This window comes from Penicillium odoratum, assembly GCF_028828045.1.
Source record: "Penicillium odoratum strain IBT 22623 chromosome Unknown utg000001l_segment0_segment0, whole genome shotgun sequence".
Taxonomy (NCBI): domain Eukaryota; kingdom Fungi; phylum Ascomycota; class Eurotiomycetes; order Eurotiales; family Aspergillaceae; genus Penicillium; species Penicillium odoratum.
Window position 1 is genome coordinate 2,212,958 of NW_026643143.1, and position 15,077 is coordinate 2,228,034.

Sequence of the window (15,077 nt, forward strand, 5' to 3'; positions counted from 1 at the left end):
CCACATAGATAGAATTTCCATATTCATATTCATGTAGGAGTGTACTCTGTAGAATTGATTGAATCAGTACCAAGTAAAGTAAAGTAATATTTCCGAAGAGTCAACCCCCCTCACAATGACTATGTACCTGGTACACGGGAAAAAGTCGGTGGGGGATGACATGCTGCAGGTTAACGTGGGAACCGAAAATCGCCACTTTGTGGAGTCTATGAGGCACTAGTACGGAGTACACAATTACCCATATTCGTTCCTAATTATTCCTCGTTATTTCCGCATATGTCAGTCCATGTGGCAGCATCTCTGTGGTCCTTAGTATGAGTCATTTTGTCTACCCTTACTGCTAGTAGTAGATTTCTAATACAGTCTAACCCCTCCAATCCAGACTCCAGACTTTAGATCGCTATGACATGCAGCGGGTCCATCATTACCTTCTCCAGTCACATCCTTCACCTCCTTGCATCCTGAGGATATGGGAACTTGTTCTATCCTTCTAAAAACCCAAACCCCGCACGTGGATACTGATAAGATTGCCATGATAGGAAGAGGTCAATGCATTTGAATTTGAATTTGAATTGAAATGAATGGTTTCGATTTAGATTCTATCATCAAAACCAACCAGACAAATGTATAGAGTCAGGGATATCCATGCGGCTCGTGCGAAACTCTCCCTATGCAACCCGCATTATTTTCCCCGTTCAATCGCCATCCGCCACGATCGCATCTTACCGTGCGGGGCCTTTTTGGTCTAGGGGTCTGGACTCTGGATGCAGTGGTTGACATTTCATGAATAGCCGCATATCCACGCATATCAGTTTAGCTAATAAGCTTCATACGCATGTCATGTACTGTAGATGATTGACTATCATATAAATATCAAATCACAAATCATAAATCTACCTCCCGTGTGAGTTAGCTACGTAACTAGTTAAACTGACTTTCCCTCGGAGGATACTTGGGGCGGCACCAACCCCCTTGCTTCCTCGCTCTGCACGGTGGCATCAGTTTATCGGGACTTCTTCACCGCTCCTTTACTGTAAGTCGGCTCTGGATGCCGTAGATAGATTAATGAACACTCGTGCTGCTGATCTGCATTAATCGATCAAGGTTTTGATAGGTGTAGATTGGTGTTGACTCGGGTGATCTTGTTTGCATGTGGTACAAGACAAGATAGTCGATGGTTCCATGGGATCGTTGGCCAATAATCCGCCACAGCCACAGCATGATCCTAATGGCGCTTTGACGGACATTAGTCTGGCATTGTTTTTGGTAATCAAGTTCGTTGTTCTCACACTGACCATAAAATACAAAATCTTATTATCCACTCTAATACAAGACCTTGAAAGGATTTCATGTACTTGGTATGTTCCTACCTTGGGATGTCCATCAATTTCTGCGTAGTTGCAGTGCAATCCAACCAAACAACCTATACACTGCAATGATTCCAATCAAAATGCCAACCCACTTTCCCGTCCGCCCGGTGGCATACCCGTAAGTCTCCAGTACGGCAGTTCCCCGAATCTGACACTTCGATGCCAAGTCCGTATCATACAGACACTGGCACCCAGTACCGCAGGAGTAAGTCCGCTCAGAAAACTCATTCACCATCATTCCCTGGAATACATATGCCTGACATAATTAGCACTGACGAATATCATTCAATAGACTGTCTCTCACCTGATAGTCGATGTAGTGGAACACATATTCCCAAAATGGGTTGAGAATCGTCGGTGTCACCAAGAATCCACCCACACTCATCCAGAGTCCGTTTGCGAAGGCCACTAGTGCGAGGGCGATGACAAAGTTTGGGAAAATGGCCGTTACGAATACGACTAGGGACTCGGCAGCGAGGAGGTCGAGGAATAACCACATTACCCAGGTGAAGAAAGCGGTGGCTGTGGGTTGAAAGTTGGAGAGCCAATATGATACGATCGAGAAGAGGATTGAGATCAGGACTGCCCGGTGGGTCTTATTAGATTGATCTTGGACCATGATCATAGACAGGGATACATACACAGGAAGGGTATTCCGATGAGGAAGTTCGAGATCATAAACGGAGCTGCTCCGTAAAGCCCGTTGGCTCGTTCTTTGGCGAAGGTCGCTCGGTCTTCCAGGAACGCTGGGACGTACGCTACTGCCATGAAAGACATAAAGGCCGACCCAAAGAACTAGAAAGTCAGCACTGGGTCTTCAATTGTTTGTGCTGGAGTAGGGATGCTCACAATTGCATTGATAAATGGCTGGATAGACTCCTGAGATGGATGTAAGCGTAGCCACACCGTCCCCATCATGATTGCAAGACCTAGTTCAATTAGTCGAGTCACTGATCTGATCAAATTGCGATACACACCGAGGTACATCACAATGCGAATCCCGTAGGCCACCACATCCCGGTAACTCTTGATGAATGACCGATGAAGCAGAGTCACTATGATCATGATAACACCAGCCCGAGCCAGATCACCCCCGACATCCACATCCTTCTCCGCCACGTTCAACCCATCAGGTGTCTTCTGTATGACAGTCTGCGCCTCTCTCGACTCTTTCCAGGCAGATTGGATCTGCTGTACTCGAATATCCGCATCATCGGTCAAGGCGCTGAAATCAGAGCTCACGATGTCAAGCAGAAACTCCGCCGGATTGGTGTTGCCCGGGATGGGATATCCAATGTCTCGGAAGTACTCCCCGACATTTGAAATAGGTCCAAAGAAACACGTCCGTCCGGCCGAGAGAAGAAGTAGCTTATCGAACAGCCGAAACGTTGTCGTGGAGGGTTGATGGATACTAGCGATGATTATGATCTACATTGTCAGCATAAGATCCAATACAAAGGTCAAAAACTTACATTGCTTTCCTTTGCCAGCTTCTTCACATAAGATATGACCTCAAAGCTTGCAGTCGAATCCAAGCCACTGGTAGGCTCATCCAGAAACAAAATCTTAGGACAGGTGATCAATTGACTGGCCACGCTAACACGCCGCTTCTGACCCCCACTAATCCCCTTTCGAATCGGAGTCCCAATAAGCGTGTCTGCCTGCTTCTGAATCCCAAATGCATCAAGAAGAGTGCGAATCCGCTCCATCCGTTGACGCTTGGACACCGAGCTTTAACACGTCAGTACTTAGCCACCAAAACAAACATCCTAGCACATACCTAGGCAACGACAAATCGGCCGCAAACTTCAATGTCTCCCGCACAGTCATCGACCCGATCAACGCATCTTCCTGCTCAACATACGAAGTCATGCGACCAAATGCACCCGACTCAATACGGGCTCCATTCACATAGCATTGCCCAGATACCTTCCCGCCCGTCGGCCTCCGAGCCAACACATTCAACAATGTCGTCTTTCCACATCCCGACGGTCCCATCAAGGCTACCAACTCGCCTGTACAGTATGTTAGCACAGCATAGCACATCACAGCATAGCACAACATTGTCAATACCCAGCACGTACCTCGTCTGACATCACCACTAATATCATGAATCAGATCACGCGGTTCCTTCGTCTGTCGATCCTTCACGGTAACATTCAATCCACTCCACGAGAACCGCGACACAGACCCATTAACCAAAAAATGGCGCCCGGCATCATTCTCCAAATCCGGGGAGCCAGTGTGGGAAGCAGAAGCGCTATCCATATCCATATCCACGGCCATGGTTCTATTCGTGCAATTATCCCGCTTCCTTAGTCACGATCAAGATCCAGATCCAGATCATGCACCAATCACCAGGGTGCCTGGTTATGATTAAACAAGCGAGAATCCTTCCGTTCCTTAGTGGGTATTATATAGATTTCAAAGGTGTCTAGATCAGAACCCGTGGCCAGCGGGGACTGGTTGAGTGGGAAAATGGATCTTCCATGCAGACTACTGGATAGTGATTATGGATTTCAGCTGGTTCGGTCCCCATGGTCGCCGAACGGGTTTGGTCTTCTAATTAGATGGGGCGTGGCGTCGGGGGCCGGCCCGCTTCACTATGGGATTGTTAGGGCTGATGTAAGATTGGTGGAGCCCGTGGTCGCCGTTCGAGAGTTTTTTTAAATTGAAGCCCGCGCTGACTAATTTTGAGATCCAGATAAGGGTTTTCCTCGTAATTAGTCTTTTGTTAAAGGTTCTTCTGGGAATGAAGCCTGTGGGTTTGGGGATGAATCTGTGGGTCGTGCTTAAATGGGATACGCATCGTGCATCAGCTGTGCGCTTGGACCCCAAGGGCGCTAATGTGGGTGGTTTTGCTTTTTGTTGGGCTGGCACAATCGCTTTGTTTGTCCGAGTTCAAATGCCAAGATATATTGTAATCATTGGTATCTACAATAAGTAATATTCCAAGGTTGAAGTAGGTTTGGATATGAAAAGCAGCCGTGATTTTTTTAGTCCAGCTCTGAGCGCCGAATGCATCCGAGAAAAAACATTGAAGGAAGAGATATAAAGCTAAGATGATCTTTAAAGTTCGAAAGAGGAAAATGTAGGGTTTTACATCCTACAGAGACGTTAGCATGGAAGATAAGAATTTGACGGAGGCAGACTTACCGCTCAACAGGGTTGAGACCAAGAACCCGCATACCGTTGTGCAGGACCTGGCGAGCAGCGGCATACAGAGCCATACGGGCCTTCTTTACCTCGGGCTCGCTGCCAATGACCCGAAGGACATCGTAACTCGAGCTCAGCATGTGAGTCATGCGGAAGAGGTAAGATAGAACAGTGATGGGTTCCAGGGTCTTGGCAGTGTTAAGGAGAACATCCGGCCAAGATGCGAGCAGACGGATGAGATCGATGGCATGCTGCTCGGTGAGGAGATCAAAGTTGGCCGACGGCAGGTCGTCCACGTTCAACTCAGACTTGCGGGTCATGGAGCAGAGACGGGCGTGGGCGTACTGCAGGTAAGGACCGGTGTCACCCTCGAAGGAGGTCATGGCCTCCAAGTTGAAGGTGTAGCCGTTGATACTAAATGCTTGTCAGTTGATTCAGTGAGAGAGCAGATGTTGGATTCACTTACCGCTTGCCAGTCATGTCCTGGACCATGACGGCGGTGATACCAAGGGTATCGGCAGTCTGCTCGGGGTTCTCGACCTGCTGGTACTTGACCTCGTTCTTCTTCATCACCTCGTGCATCTTGTCACCCACATCACGCAGGATATCATCCAGGAACTTCACGGTACCCTTGCGAGTGCTCATACCGTGCACCATACCGAAGTTGATGTGCTCGCAACGGTCGGAAAGATCCTTGCGGCCCATCAGCTCGGTGATCTTGAACAGCTGAGCAAGGTGGAGATCCTGCTGGGCAGCGACAACGTAAATCATCTTATCGAAGTGGTAGGCCTCATCACGCTCGATAATGGCACCGATGTCACGGGTCAGGTAAAGGGGAGTACCATCCTTGCGGACAATGATGGCCTTTCCGAGCTTCTTAGCGCCGTGCTTGGTGAAATCGGCAATGATGGCACCCTCGGACTCCTCCGCCACGCCGGCCTTCTCCATAGCCTTGTAGGCCGTGGTCATGCTCTCGCTCTTGACCTGGGATTCACCAGAGTAAACATCGAAGTCAATGTTGAGACGAGCATAGGTCTGCTTGTACTTGGCGATACTGAGGTCACGGAAGCGGCGCCAGAGAGCCAGTGCCTCGGGGTTACCGTCCTCCATGCTCTTGAAGTAGCGACGAGCCTTCTCATCCTCGCTGACCTCGACGAGCTTGGCGAGCTCGGCCTCCTGGGCGGAAATATCCTCATTCTTCTCCTTCTTGGCCTTGATCTCCTCTTTGAGGTCCTTAATTGGCTTGTCGTGCTCGGCGACAAGCTGGTTGACCTTGACGTAGACGTCGAACAGGTGGTTGATGGGATCCTTTTGCAAGGCCTCCTCGTTACCGAAGTACTTGAAGCCATTGGCCAGAAGACCGTATTGCTTACCCCAGTCACCGAGGTAATTCATCTTGATCACATCCCATCCCAGGACGGTGTGCAGGTTGGCAAGGAAGCCACCAATGATAGTACTACGCAGGTGACCAGCGTGGAAAGGCTTCGCAATGTTCGGCGAAGAGAACTCAATGATGATTCTCTTCTGGCCCTTGGAGGGGTCCTTGGGGTCCTTCAGACCGGCGTTTCCATTTGTACCATAGGCGGCCTTCTCAGTCAAGACGCGACCGAGAACAGTCTTTGCCAGAGGCTGGGCCTTGCAGAAGAACGCCAGGTGGGGACCAGCGGCCGTGGGAGGGTGGACGAGGTCGGATTCGGGGAATTTTGAAGCCAGCTCCTCGGCAAGCTCTTGAGGCTTCTTCTTGATACGGAGGGAAGCGACCTGTGCGAGAAAACTTAGCATAACCCCAGTGAATATTGCGGTATGCATATCAATTCAGGTCACGTACGGGCAGCGACAAATCACCCTTGTCGAGACTGTTGGTCCACGCAAGGCGGGTGTAGATCAGCTCGGCATCAATGCCAGAGCCCTTGCTCAGCTCGGTCGCAATGTGCTCGCGGTAGATGTCCATAGGGTTCAAAGAGGGAAAGCATCCTGGGTAGTCGGATGTGGATGTTGTGGATTGGAGGGTAAGAGCCTCAACAGAGGCGGGGAGGTCGGACGCCATTGTGAAAGATGAAGTGAGTCGCGCAGATGAATGTAATGCGCGGGGGAATGTCAAGGTAGGTAAACGCGGGATAGAGTGACGAGGAAGGGAAAAAAGACCAAATAGTCGATGAGCCCCGCTTAACAAACTGCGACCCATAAAGAGGGGGATTTCTCGGAGCGACACAGCAATTCTTTTTTTACTGTGATTTTTTTTGCTGGTGACTCAGTCCAAGGGCAGGGCGGTGAGTCACGTGTGATCTATAGCATCGCGGGGTATGAATCAACTGCAATGTTGTCCATCAGATAAGATATAATTGGCTTATCAGTTCAGCTTGAGAATTGAACTTAAGTCCCGGGCTATGCTGTGAAACATGTCAGATACTTTCATTCATGATGCTGACTATGGCCAATCATCACGCGACCTGGAATTGTCTGACGTCACTAGTCTATGGGCTTGGCTATCTTGCCAAAACCAAGATTAAGAAGAAATACTTCATGAGATCTGTACAAGTGTCTCATTCTGATCAAAATGGGATCCAGCCGTCGAGAATCAGCCTTGACTAAATCCATCCAAGCAGGTTTGCTTCGCGATCCTGATCGATTTAAGAAAACAGCATGGGGACAAGTCAAAGCTTTCTTTACAGTGAGAAGAATCAAACTCATTCGCCATGAGAGTGAAATGTTTTCAAAACTACGACAGGAAGTGTGGAAATTTAACGAAGATACCTATCAAGCAAGTTTCCGCACTAGCGGCCAGAAGGCTCTCAAATCAATAGGCGACTTAGGGTACTCAGGTTCTGTACGTTTTTGTTCCCTAAGAAGTCAAGAGAAGGCTAATATTCTTTAGTCATTTTTCAGTACTCTTGATGGATACTTCGTGATCAAAAGCCTTCCTCGGCGGTTTGAATACTCTTTTTTCGAATCGGATCTGCTTGAGCCATACTATGCATACATGGTGGAGAATCCAGACTCTGTACTCGTGTGGATCACCGACTACATCCTTGCTCCGTACATGACCCTAGGAACTCTTTTTGGTTGCACGCCTTCTCATCATATTGTCATGGAAAGCATCCTATGCGGTCAATCTGATGACCCTAATGGTCAAAACTGGGAAACATATGACCTTAAGCCAATCGACTACTTTTACCCCGAGAGGGATCTCATGCCTGAGTCTCTCGTCAGCGAGGAAACTTTGAGCAGACTTGCAGATACATTTAACGACAAATTACACCTTTGGCAGAAAGATTATGCTAGATTTTGGGACTCCCTCGAGGCTGACACGAAGTTTTTACAAGACGCGAATGCTGTTGACTACTCCTTGTTTCTTGTGCGGATCCCGGCTGCTTCTTGCCCTATTGTCCTCGGGAGAGAGAGTCCCTGGAGAACTGGATTACTGTCTGCTGATGGGAAGTGGAAATATCGTGCTGCATTGTTAGACTTTTTCTGGGCTCGGCACAAATTCCAGGCCCAGGCCCTCTCTGGAGTGGTACAGACTTTCAATATCATAGGCCGCCAAGGCCCTATGTCGATCACAACGACAGCAAACGAGTACCGTGATAACTTCTTGAAGATGGTTAAGAAAATGATTGAGGTTCATTGAGACGTCTATTGAGGGATTGGAAATCTAAAAATTCCTGCCCCAAATTGAGATTGCGAAATGATAGCGGGTGCTGGTACGAAGATAATGGTTGAACTTTGCTTGTTAAATTATACTCAGAGAATCTCCGGAGCTTGAATCGAATCTGGGTCTTGTCAATTATGCCTATTCTCACAGAGTACTTAGAAGATACATTGTGAATAGCCTCATTTGCATCACCCACGAGTTCACTCACAAACTGATCCACCACTATAACAAACCCCACACTTAATTTGAGATAAGTGGGATGAGATATTATGATCCAGCGAGTACATAATGTAAATGAAAATATTATCAAAGAAACAAAACATCCAACCCAGAGGGACTCCTCCTGTGCCTTTGTCGGTCACTTTGGAGGGGTCAGCTCTGAGTTGATGTTTCCCGGTACTAATTGACAACACCATTCAAGTCCCGTGAGCTAACTTGTTTGGTCACATGTAGTGCCAGCTGGTGGGAGTGTTTACCACTCGACCACACGGATGTCAATTGTTAATTCCATTCTCCTCAAGGTCGTTATGACCCAACTTCCACTAAAAAGGTCAACAGCATCCATTCTCAAGTCTATGTCTCGGACACAACCGTAGTATTTATATTCCATTAATTTGTAGGTATCTAATATCAGATCTTTAGATATAACTTTTGGTAGCCATTTATCTACAAGTCCTATATGTGAAGATATAAAAAAGTATCGTGGTTTTTCATTTGTACCGAGTGAAGAGTTTCAATGATACTTTGGAAAGATAAATCTGCGGATCGAACTGTCAAATTATGGCTAGCAATCTTAAGCCTAGGAAACAGCTCAAAGATATTGGCTCAAAGGGCACGCGGGGCCCGACGGTAATCCCAAGTAAACGACAGGGATGATTCTTGTCTTCCGAATTGGAAGCTATCGACTTCGCTTTCGTTCCTGCAAAGTACAACAGGTCCCAATTCCTGATGAACCGAGACAGATGCATAGATATCTCTCCACCAACGCTGGTCATTGGACAGTTCAATGCCAAGCACCCACTGCTTGGCCAGGAAGCCTGGGTCATTTGCGAGACGCATGGCGTTGAACTCAATGTGGCTGATCGGAATAGCTACCCAGGTTGCATCAATCGGAGTCGAGGGTCTGTTGACCGACGGCAGGCTCATAGGACTATCAGATGCATCCTCCTCTTTGTCTTTGACGTACTTAGGATCCTCGTCGAGGTGCTCAGGAGTCGTCCATTCTTCGGAAAACTGGTTGGAATAGGGGTTGGAAGAAGAGTCGGACATATTGTGCGATTTTGTAGGCGCGAGGTTCCAGAGCAAATGACGATACAGATCGAATCACGCTGTCTGGATATGTTTAGCTTCTTCCTCTTGAAGTCAGTGTATAGATAGGGTGCTTGCCCTCGTGATTTGGAATGAAAGCTGTAAGCTGGTGGATCACGACGAAGGTAAGAGGAGACTATCTGCAAGACTTTAATCATGTGGATGGAGGGGGTGGTGCCACGATTGGAATTCACGGATACGTGAAAGAATATCAAACTGTTCTGTTTAGCTCAACAATCTCTAAAATATAATGTAACTACCCGAGATCTTTCATGTACGCTTTACTGATAATATTTTAAATGGTGAATATTAACGAAGTATAATATGAATTTATAGTGCTATAGCTAACGAGCTACTAGATTGATTAAAACTTTTGGATCTTTACCAAGGTATATGTTTAAGTCCTATGTTCCTGCTTGCGGGCCGGGCCGCATCTACTGGTACTATAAACCACGACTCGACCGATGAATACGCTCCATTCACAGAACCACATATTGCCATTTAAAAGAGCATTTTATATCGAAGTAATAGATTTCATCGATTTAGTGACGCCTGATACGATTAATTTGCCGAACGAAAATAGTGACCACTCCCACCTAGATTGCAGTGTAGACTCTAATGCGGCCAAGGCTCGCATTCGGTTACTTTTCGAACCTTGCCATCTCTATATTTTCCCGAATACCTTCGTTCAACATCTAACTCGAAATAAGCTCGCAAAAAAAAAGTGCAAAATGAACACTAAGACAGAATCAAACACCAAGACAATGTCACGTCTATGATACGTTGAAAGCCGGCTCCTGAATCTCCTGCCCGAGCTTCAGTTGATGATCTGGGAAGCCGTCAATCAGTCTGGGGGACATGTAAAGACTTCTAAGCAATCCAAGAAGAGAACCTTCCTAGGATTGATTGGAGTAGCATTGGAGGACCAGGGCTAACTCTTCTAGTCTATTACATCGGAACCTTGAATGAGTCATTGGCATGACCCCCATGCCACAAACAAGATCACTACCATAAGAACTACCCAGACCCTGCGGGGTTTCTCTGAACAAATGGACACAACCATCAAGCAATAAAGCCAATCCTCGACAGAGATCATGCGTTCAAATATGCAATCGGCAAGAAGTTGACTTGTTTTGGATCAGTTGTCTACCCGGGTGATAAGCGAACGGAAAAGTTGGCCTATCGACGGTGCAGGAACTTTCCCCTGGTGGATTGCAACAGTCCTGGGAATATCGGGTACATTTTGATTTTGAACTTGGTCAGATCGACCTCCTGGAGACGACATTTGGGTGTTCGTGTGCCTTTGTACATATCGATCCGGTCACATTCCCGGCGATTTTGCTCACCAGACAGATTCAAAAAGAATCGGAATGCGTTGATTGACTGGTCAGTAATCAGACAATAATTAATCAAGGCTTACCCATTTCTATCCCCGCTTCCTGAATTATACATTGCCAATGGCTTCCACTTTCAAAAGCTAATATTTAAGGTTGGCGCAAATAGCGCCCCGTTGAACAAATCAATCCATCTCCATACGCTTCCCCAAACTCGTAGTTACGACTCGTGTCTACGAGAACTTCTGGGATGTAAATCCATTGCAGGATTCGAATTGAAATGGTCTGTCAAAAGGAGCAATACGGTGAACTTGGCGGTCGATCCCTACCCTTCGAAGCCCGGAAAGTGGAGGCGACGACGGTGAAAGTGAGAGCGAAAGCGGCTCACCCTGGTTTGGATCTGATAATTACTTGCTCTGTCCAAGGATAAGAAACCAATAGTTTCAATTTTAGTCTGGTTATGCAATTTCCCATATTTGGCCACGTTACTCTTGTTTTATTCAAACTATTGAAGTATTTGAGAACTTTGATCATGTATGAAACCTCGGAAAAGCAAAGACATACGTCAGTCGGGCAAATTCGCCAAAAAAAGCATCAATGCCTTTAACAGGGGGTACAAAGGTTTCCCCGTGGAAAGGAAGAATGTACCATGCAACCCTAGAATACAAAGTTCCGATGCACAATCCAGGGGAAACAAGCCGCATTGACCCCACATGAAAATGGGAAACCCAATCCCTGGAGGACGATCTATCAACGGACCTACCGGAAGAAGGAGGTGCATTAAAACCTGCAAGCTTGGTCCATCACTCGGACTAGGCTCGCTGAGTCGCTGACTCGTGGACTCGTGGACTCGGAATGATTATTGTGATAAATCACATCAGGCAGGATCTGGTTCATGCATGCAAGTGGAACTCACTAACTCTTCTTGACAATGACAATTAAATTCTATTTGGCTGTCAATGGCTTGTTTTGTGGCTTGGGAAATTGCTTCGTCTAACCCCCTCAGTGGAGCCAATGACGGCAGAGAAACGCATCGAGTAAGTCGATAGTTCTCTCCACTCAGATCGACCATCTTTTGACCAACCAAGCCTTGCTCCAACTCCACCGGGGTTTGCATTTGCTTGCCATCGGCCGACTCGGTACTCCACTGATTGTGCGATTTTTTACTATTGTATAAAGCCCGATCATGTTCGAACCCTTCCCCCGGAAAATGTGGTGAAGCTTGTTCGTCACTCTTTTGAACATGTCTCTCCATGATCAATTCCCGGCCTATGGTGGCCGTGGGCCTAGCGATTTACGTCTAGGTATTGCTCTGGGTCTCATTGCCACTGTCTTTATGGTTATGCGTGTTTATGTGCGTTTAAGAATTAACAAATTCGGGACAACCGCGTTGTCATTTTCACTCCTTGCTTGGGTATGATGATATGTATTCAAATGGGCTATACAATGACTAACATTGCTTTTTTACACAGTTCTTTACAACACTTACCCAGATTTTCGGGATTATATCAGTCCTTCATGGTCTCGGAAACCATATCACAACCATCGCCGAAGTTGGCGAAACCCATAACTTTCTGCTATTTACCTGGATAACGGTGTTCTTCTTCAACCTTGCCATTCCCACCGGCAAGGTAGCTGTCTCGGCATTCTTATTGGAAATGAATGGCCCTAGCAGTAAGTCTCCCCTCCCCCGCAAAAGCAAATTAAGCTCATCCCTATAGATCCTAAGATCCGTCGCAGCCTCATCGCCGTCGCCATCTTGAACATCGTGCTCAACATCCCCCAAGCATTATTAGTATGGTTTCAATGCAGTCCGGTAGATGCACTCTGGGATCCCCTCAGACAAGCAGACTGCGACCACCGAAAGAGCGTCTACTACACCTACTTCGTCGGAGCAGTAGCCGCCCTATCAGACTTCTACCTCGCGATTGTCCCCATTCACATGCTCATCCCCCTCCGCATCGACCGAAAGCTCAAATGGGGTCTAAGTTTCCTAATGGGCTGCGGTATCTTCGCCGGTGTCGCCGCCATCGTCCGAACCTGGGCTGCAAAGTACATCCTCACAACAGACTCTTCCTGTAAGTTGTATTCAAACCACCTTCCAACCAGACCCACCCAGCCATATTCATCCATCGACCAAGAGTAAGACTAACATTGGAAACACAGACGGTGTAGGCATCCTCTTCCGCTGGGGCGAAGTCGAAGAATGGCTCGTCCTAATAACAATGTCCATTCCACCCGTCTGGCCCCTCTTCCGCCCCTTTACGAACAGATTCATCAAATCGAACTCCTCTCGCAGCGGTCGTCAATACGCCTATAAAGATCCTCAGCCCTATGGCTCGGTTCCATTGTACGGATCAACGGCAGTTGCCAGTCCGTTGTCACCGAATTTCCCGCCGCCTCTTATTACGACTACTATTTCTGTTAATTCGATGAAGGATGGGGGTACGACGGTTGCTAGTTCGAGGGTTTCAGTTGAAAGGGTTCCGTATAATGTTATCTCTGGTGGCAAGGGGGAGCCCTGGGTGGAGATGAAGGACGTGGATTTGAACTTGAAGCAGTCCCCTTGATGCGATATTTGGGGTCATCTTCTTATCTTTACGTGAGCTTTTCTCTTCTTATGCTGGATTTACCGGTGGCCTTGGAATTTCACGACTCATGCTTGATACCATTCTTTTGATAATTCACATATCATTCTTTCAATTTATTTATTTTTCCACCTTTATGTACTCTTTTTCGGGAGGTCCACGATGCATTTTCATGCCTCAAGTGCTCGTTAGTAGTTATGTTCAAGGTCTTGTAATGAAGTTCAAGCATGATGCATGTATATAGAGCATTTGAAGTCAATTGATCATTCCAGCCTATATCCAGACCCTTTCACATATACAACGGACTCACTCCCCCACCAACATTCTAAGCCTTCTATCCTGCCCAGAATCTAGGAGCCCAACCTACTGAAATCTGACTAAAGGCTTCATGAGAATTTTTGATGCATCCAATAGACACGCTTAGAAGCAGAAAACCTGGTCCTCAAGCTTGCTGACAGGGCGAGCCTTGGTGAAGCCCAGGGACTCGGTAGCCTTCTTCATAGCGCTGACCATAGGAGGAGGACCACAGAGAAGAATCTTGACATCGCTGGCTGGGGCAGGGAGACGCTCCTAAGAACAGTTAGAATGAACGCAACACCCAAAATTATAGACAAGCATACCTTGATCATATCGGCGGTCACGAAACCAACACCACCAGTCCACCCAGCAGGCGGGGTGTTCAGCACATAGTAAACGTTGAAGTCGGGGTCCTCCGCACTCAGCTTGTCGAGCTTCTCCTTCAGCAGAATATCCTCGGCGTTGACGTTGGCAAAGATCAGGTCCACCTTGGTGACGTCGTTACCACCGTTGCGGGGACGGTTGCGGATAATAGCCTCAATGACCTGGAGCATGGGAGTGATGCCGGTACCACCAGAGATCATACCAATGTGGCGGCACATGTTGGGGGTGTAGACCATGGCGCCCTTGGGACCGCGCACCTTCATAGTCTGGCCAACCTTCAGCTCGGTCAGGTACTTGGAGATGTTACCCTGGGGATAAGCCTTGACGAGCAAATCGAAGTAACCGGCCTCATTGTCGGAGGAGATGGGGGTGTAGGAACGGACGACCTCCTTAGGCTGGCCGGCAATGGTGGCGGCGAGGGAGATGTGCTGGCCGATCGGGAGACCCAGGATATCGGTGGGACGGGGGAGAGCAAAGCGGTAGATGGCAACATTGTGGGAGATGTTGTTGATCTCCTTGAGTTCAAAGTCTTGGAATTGATCAGGGATCAGGACCTTGCGCGGCTCTGTTGGAGAATGAATTTAGCGATTTGTTTCAGTTTGGTTCGATCACGGAAAGATCGTACTGCTGCTACCACCCAGGAAGAAGGCGGCGCTGGACAAAACACCGGCAATTGCGACAGCGTAGGCGACAAACTCGGGCTTGACGGCGTAGACACCTGCGACCAGCAGGGCCGAGGGTAGGAGGACCAGGATGGCACTGTTGAAGTCAGAAAATGAATTGCGTTCAAATGGAAACGGAATGCAATGATATCTTTTCAATGTAACATACCTCATCTTGACTGATAATGAGAAAGGTGGACGGGGAAGAAGTACAAGTCTTAAGAGAAAAAGGGTTGGTTCCGCCCAACGGAATTTCACTCCCGTTTTGTCTTATTTTTCCCCGTGAAATCTACTTTAAGCAAAAGATCAAAAGATCAAAAGATCAA

General features: G+C 47.6%; 6 protein-coding genes across 6 annotated transcripts; 2 read left to right on the forward strand and 4 right to left on the reverse strand.

The window, feature by feature from the left end:
* Positions 1 to 1,383: 1,383 nt before the first annotated feature.
* N7520_000818 (putative ABC transporter) lies at positions 1,384 to 3,656 on the reverse strand (the record flags this gene model as incomplete). Its single annotated transcript, XM_057134753.1, has 8 exons — positions 1,384 to 1,626; positions 1,675 to 1,952; positions 2,012 to 2,165; positions 2,220 to 2,299; positions 2,348 to 2,798; positions 2,843 to 3,101; positions 3,151 to 3,385; positions 3,455 to 3,656. The coding sequence occupies 8 exons, from the start codon at positions 3,654 to 3,656 to the stop codon at positions 1,384 to 1,386; spliced, it is 1,902 nt and encodes a 633-aa protein (XP_057000689.1).
* An 813-nt stretch (positions 3,657 to 4,469) lies between these two features.
* Positions 4,470 to 6,573, reverse strand: N7520_000819 (arginine--tRNA ligase; the record flags this gene model as incomplete). The annotated part of the gene is made up of 4 exons (XM_057134754.1): positions 4,470 to 4,476; positions 4,527 to 4,940; positions 4,993 to 6,287; positions 6,355 to 6,573. The coding sequence occupies 4 exons, from the start codon at positions 6,571 to 6,573 to the stop codon at positions 4,470 to 4,472; spliced, it is 1,935 nt and encodes a 644-aa protein (XP_057000690.1).
* A 510-nt stretch (positions 6,574 to 7,083) lies between these two features.
* N7520_000820 (phosphatidylinositol phosphate kinase family protein) lies at positions 7,084 to 8,154 on the forward strand (the record flags this gene model as incomplete). The annotated part of the gene is made up of 2 exons (XM_057134755.1): positions 7,084 to 7,353; positions 7,402 to 8,154. The coding sequence occupies 2 exons, from the start codon at positions 7,084 to 7,086 to the stop codon at positions 8,152 to 8,154; spliced, it is 1,023 nt and encodes a 340-aa protein (XP_057000691.1).
* Positions 8,155 to 9,003: 849 nt separating this feature from the next.
* On the reverse strand, positions 9,004 to 9,447 carry N7520_000821 (uncharacterized protein; the record flags this gene model as incomplete). The annotated part of the gene is made up of 1 exon (XM_057134756.1): positions 9,004 to 9,447. The coding sequence occupies one exon, from the start codon at positions 9,445 to 9,447 to the stop codon at positions 9,004 to 9,006; it is 444 nt and encodes a 147-aa protein (XP_057000692.1).
* A 2,616-nt stretch (positions 9,448 to 12,063) lies between these two features.
* On the forward strand, positions 12,064 to 13,390 carry N7520_000822 (uncharacterized protein; the record flags this gene model as incomplete). The annotated part of the gene is made up of 4 exons (XM_057134757.1): positions 12,064 to 12,234; positions 12,293 to 12,494; positions 12,542 to 12,898; positions 12,987 to 13,390. 4 exons carry the CDS (start codon positions 12,064 to 12,066, stop codon positions 13,388 to 13,390), a joined length of 1,134 nt encoding a protein of 377 aa, XP_057000693.1.
* Positions 13,391 to 13,828: 438 nt separating this feature from the next.
* Positions 13,829 to 14,925, reverse strand: N7520_000823 (cytochrome b5 reductase family protein; the record flags this gene model as incomplete). The annotated part of the gene is made up of 4 exons (XM_057134758.1): positions 13,829 to 13,978; positions 14,029 to 14,654; positions 14,715 to 14,848; positions 14,921 to 14,925. The coding sequence occupies 4 exons, from the start codon at positions 14,923 to 14,925 to the stop codon at positions 13,829 to 13,831; spliced, it is 915 nt and encodes a 304-aa protein (XP_057000694.1).
* Positions 14,926 to 15,077: the final 152 nt, after the last annotated feature.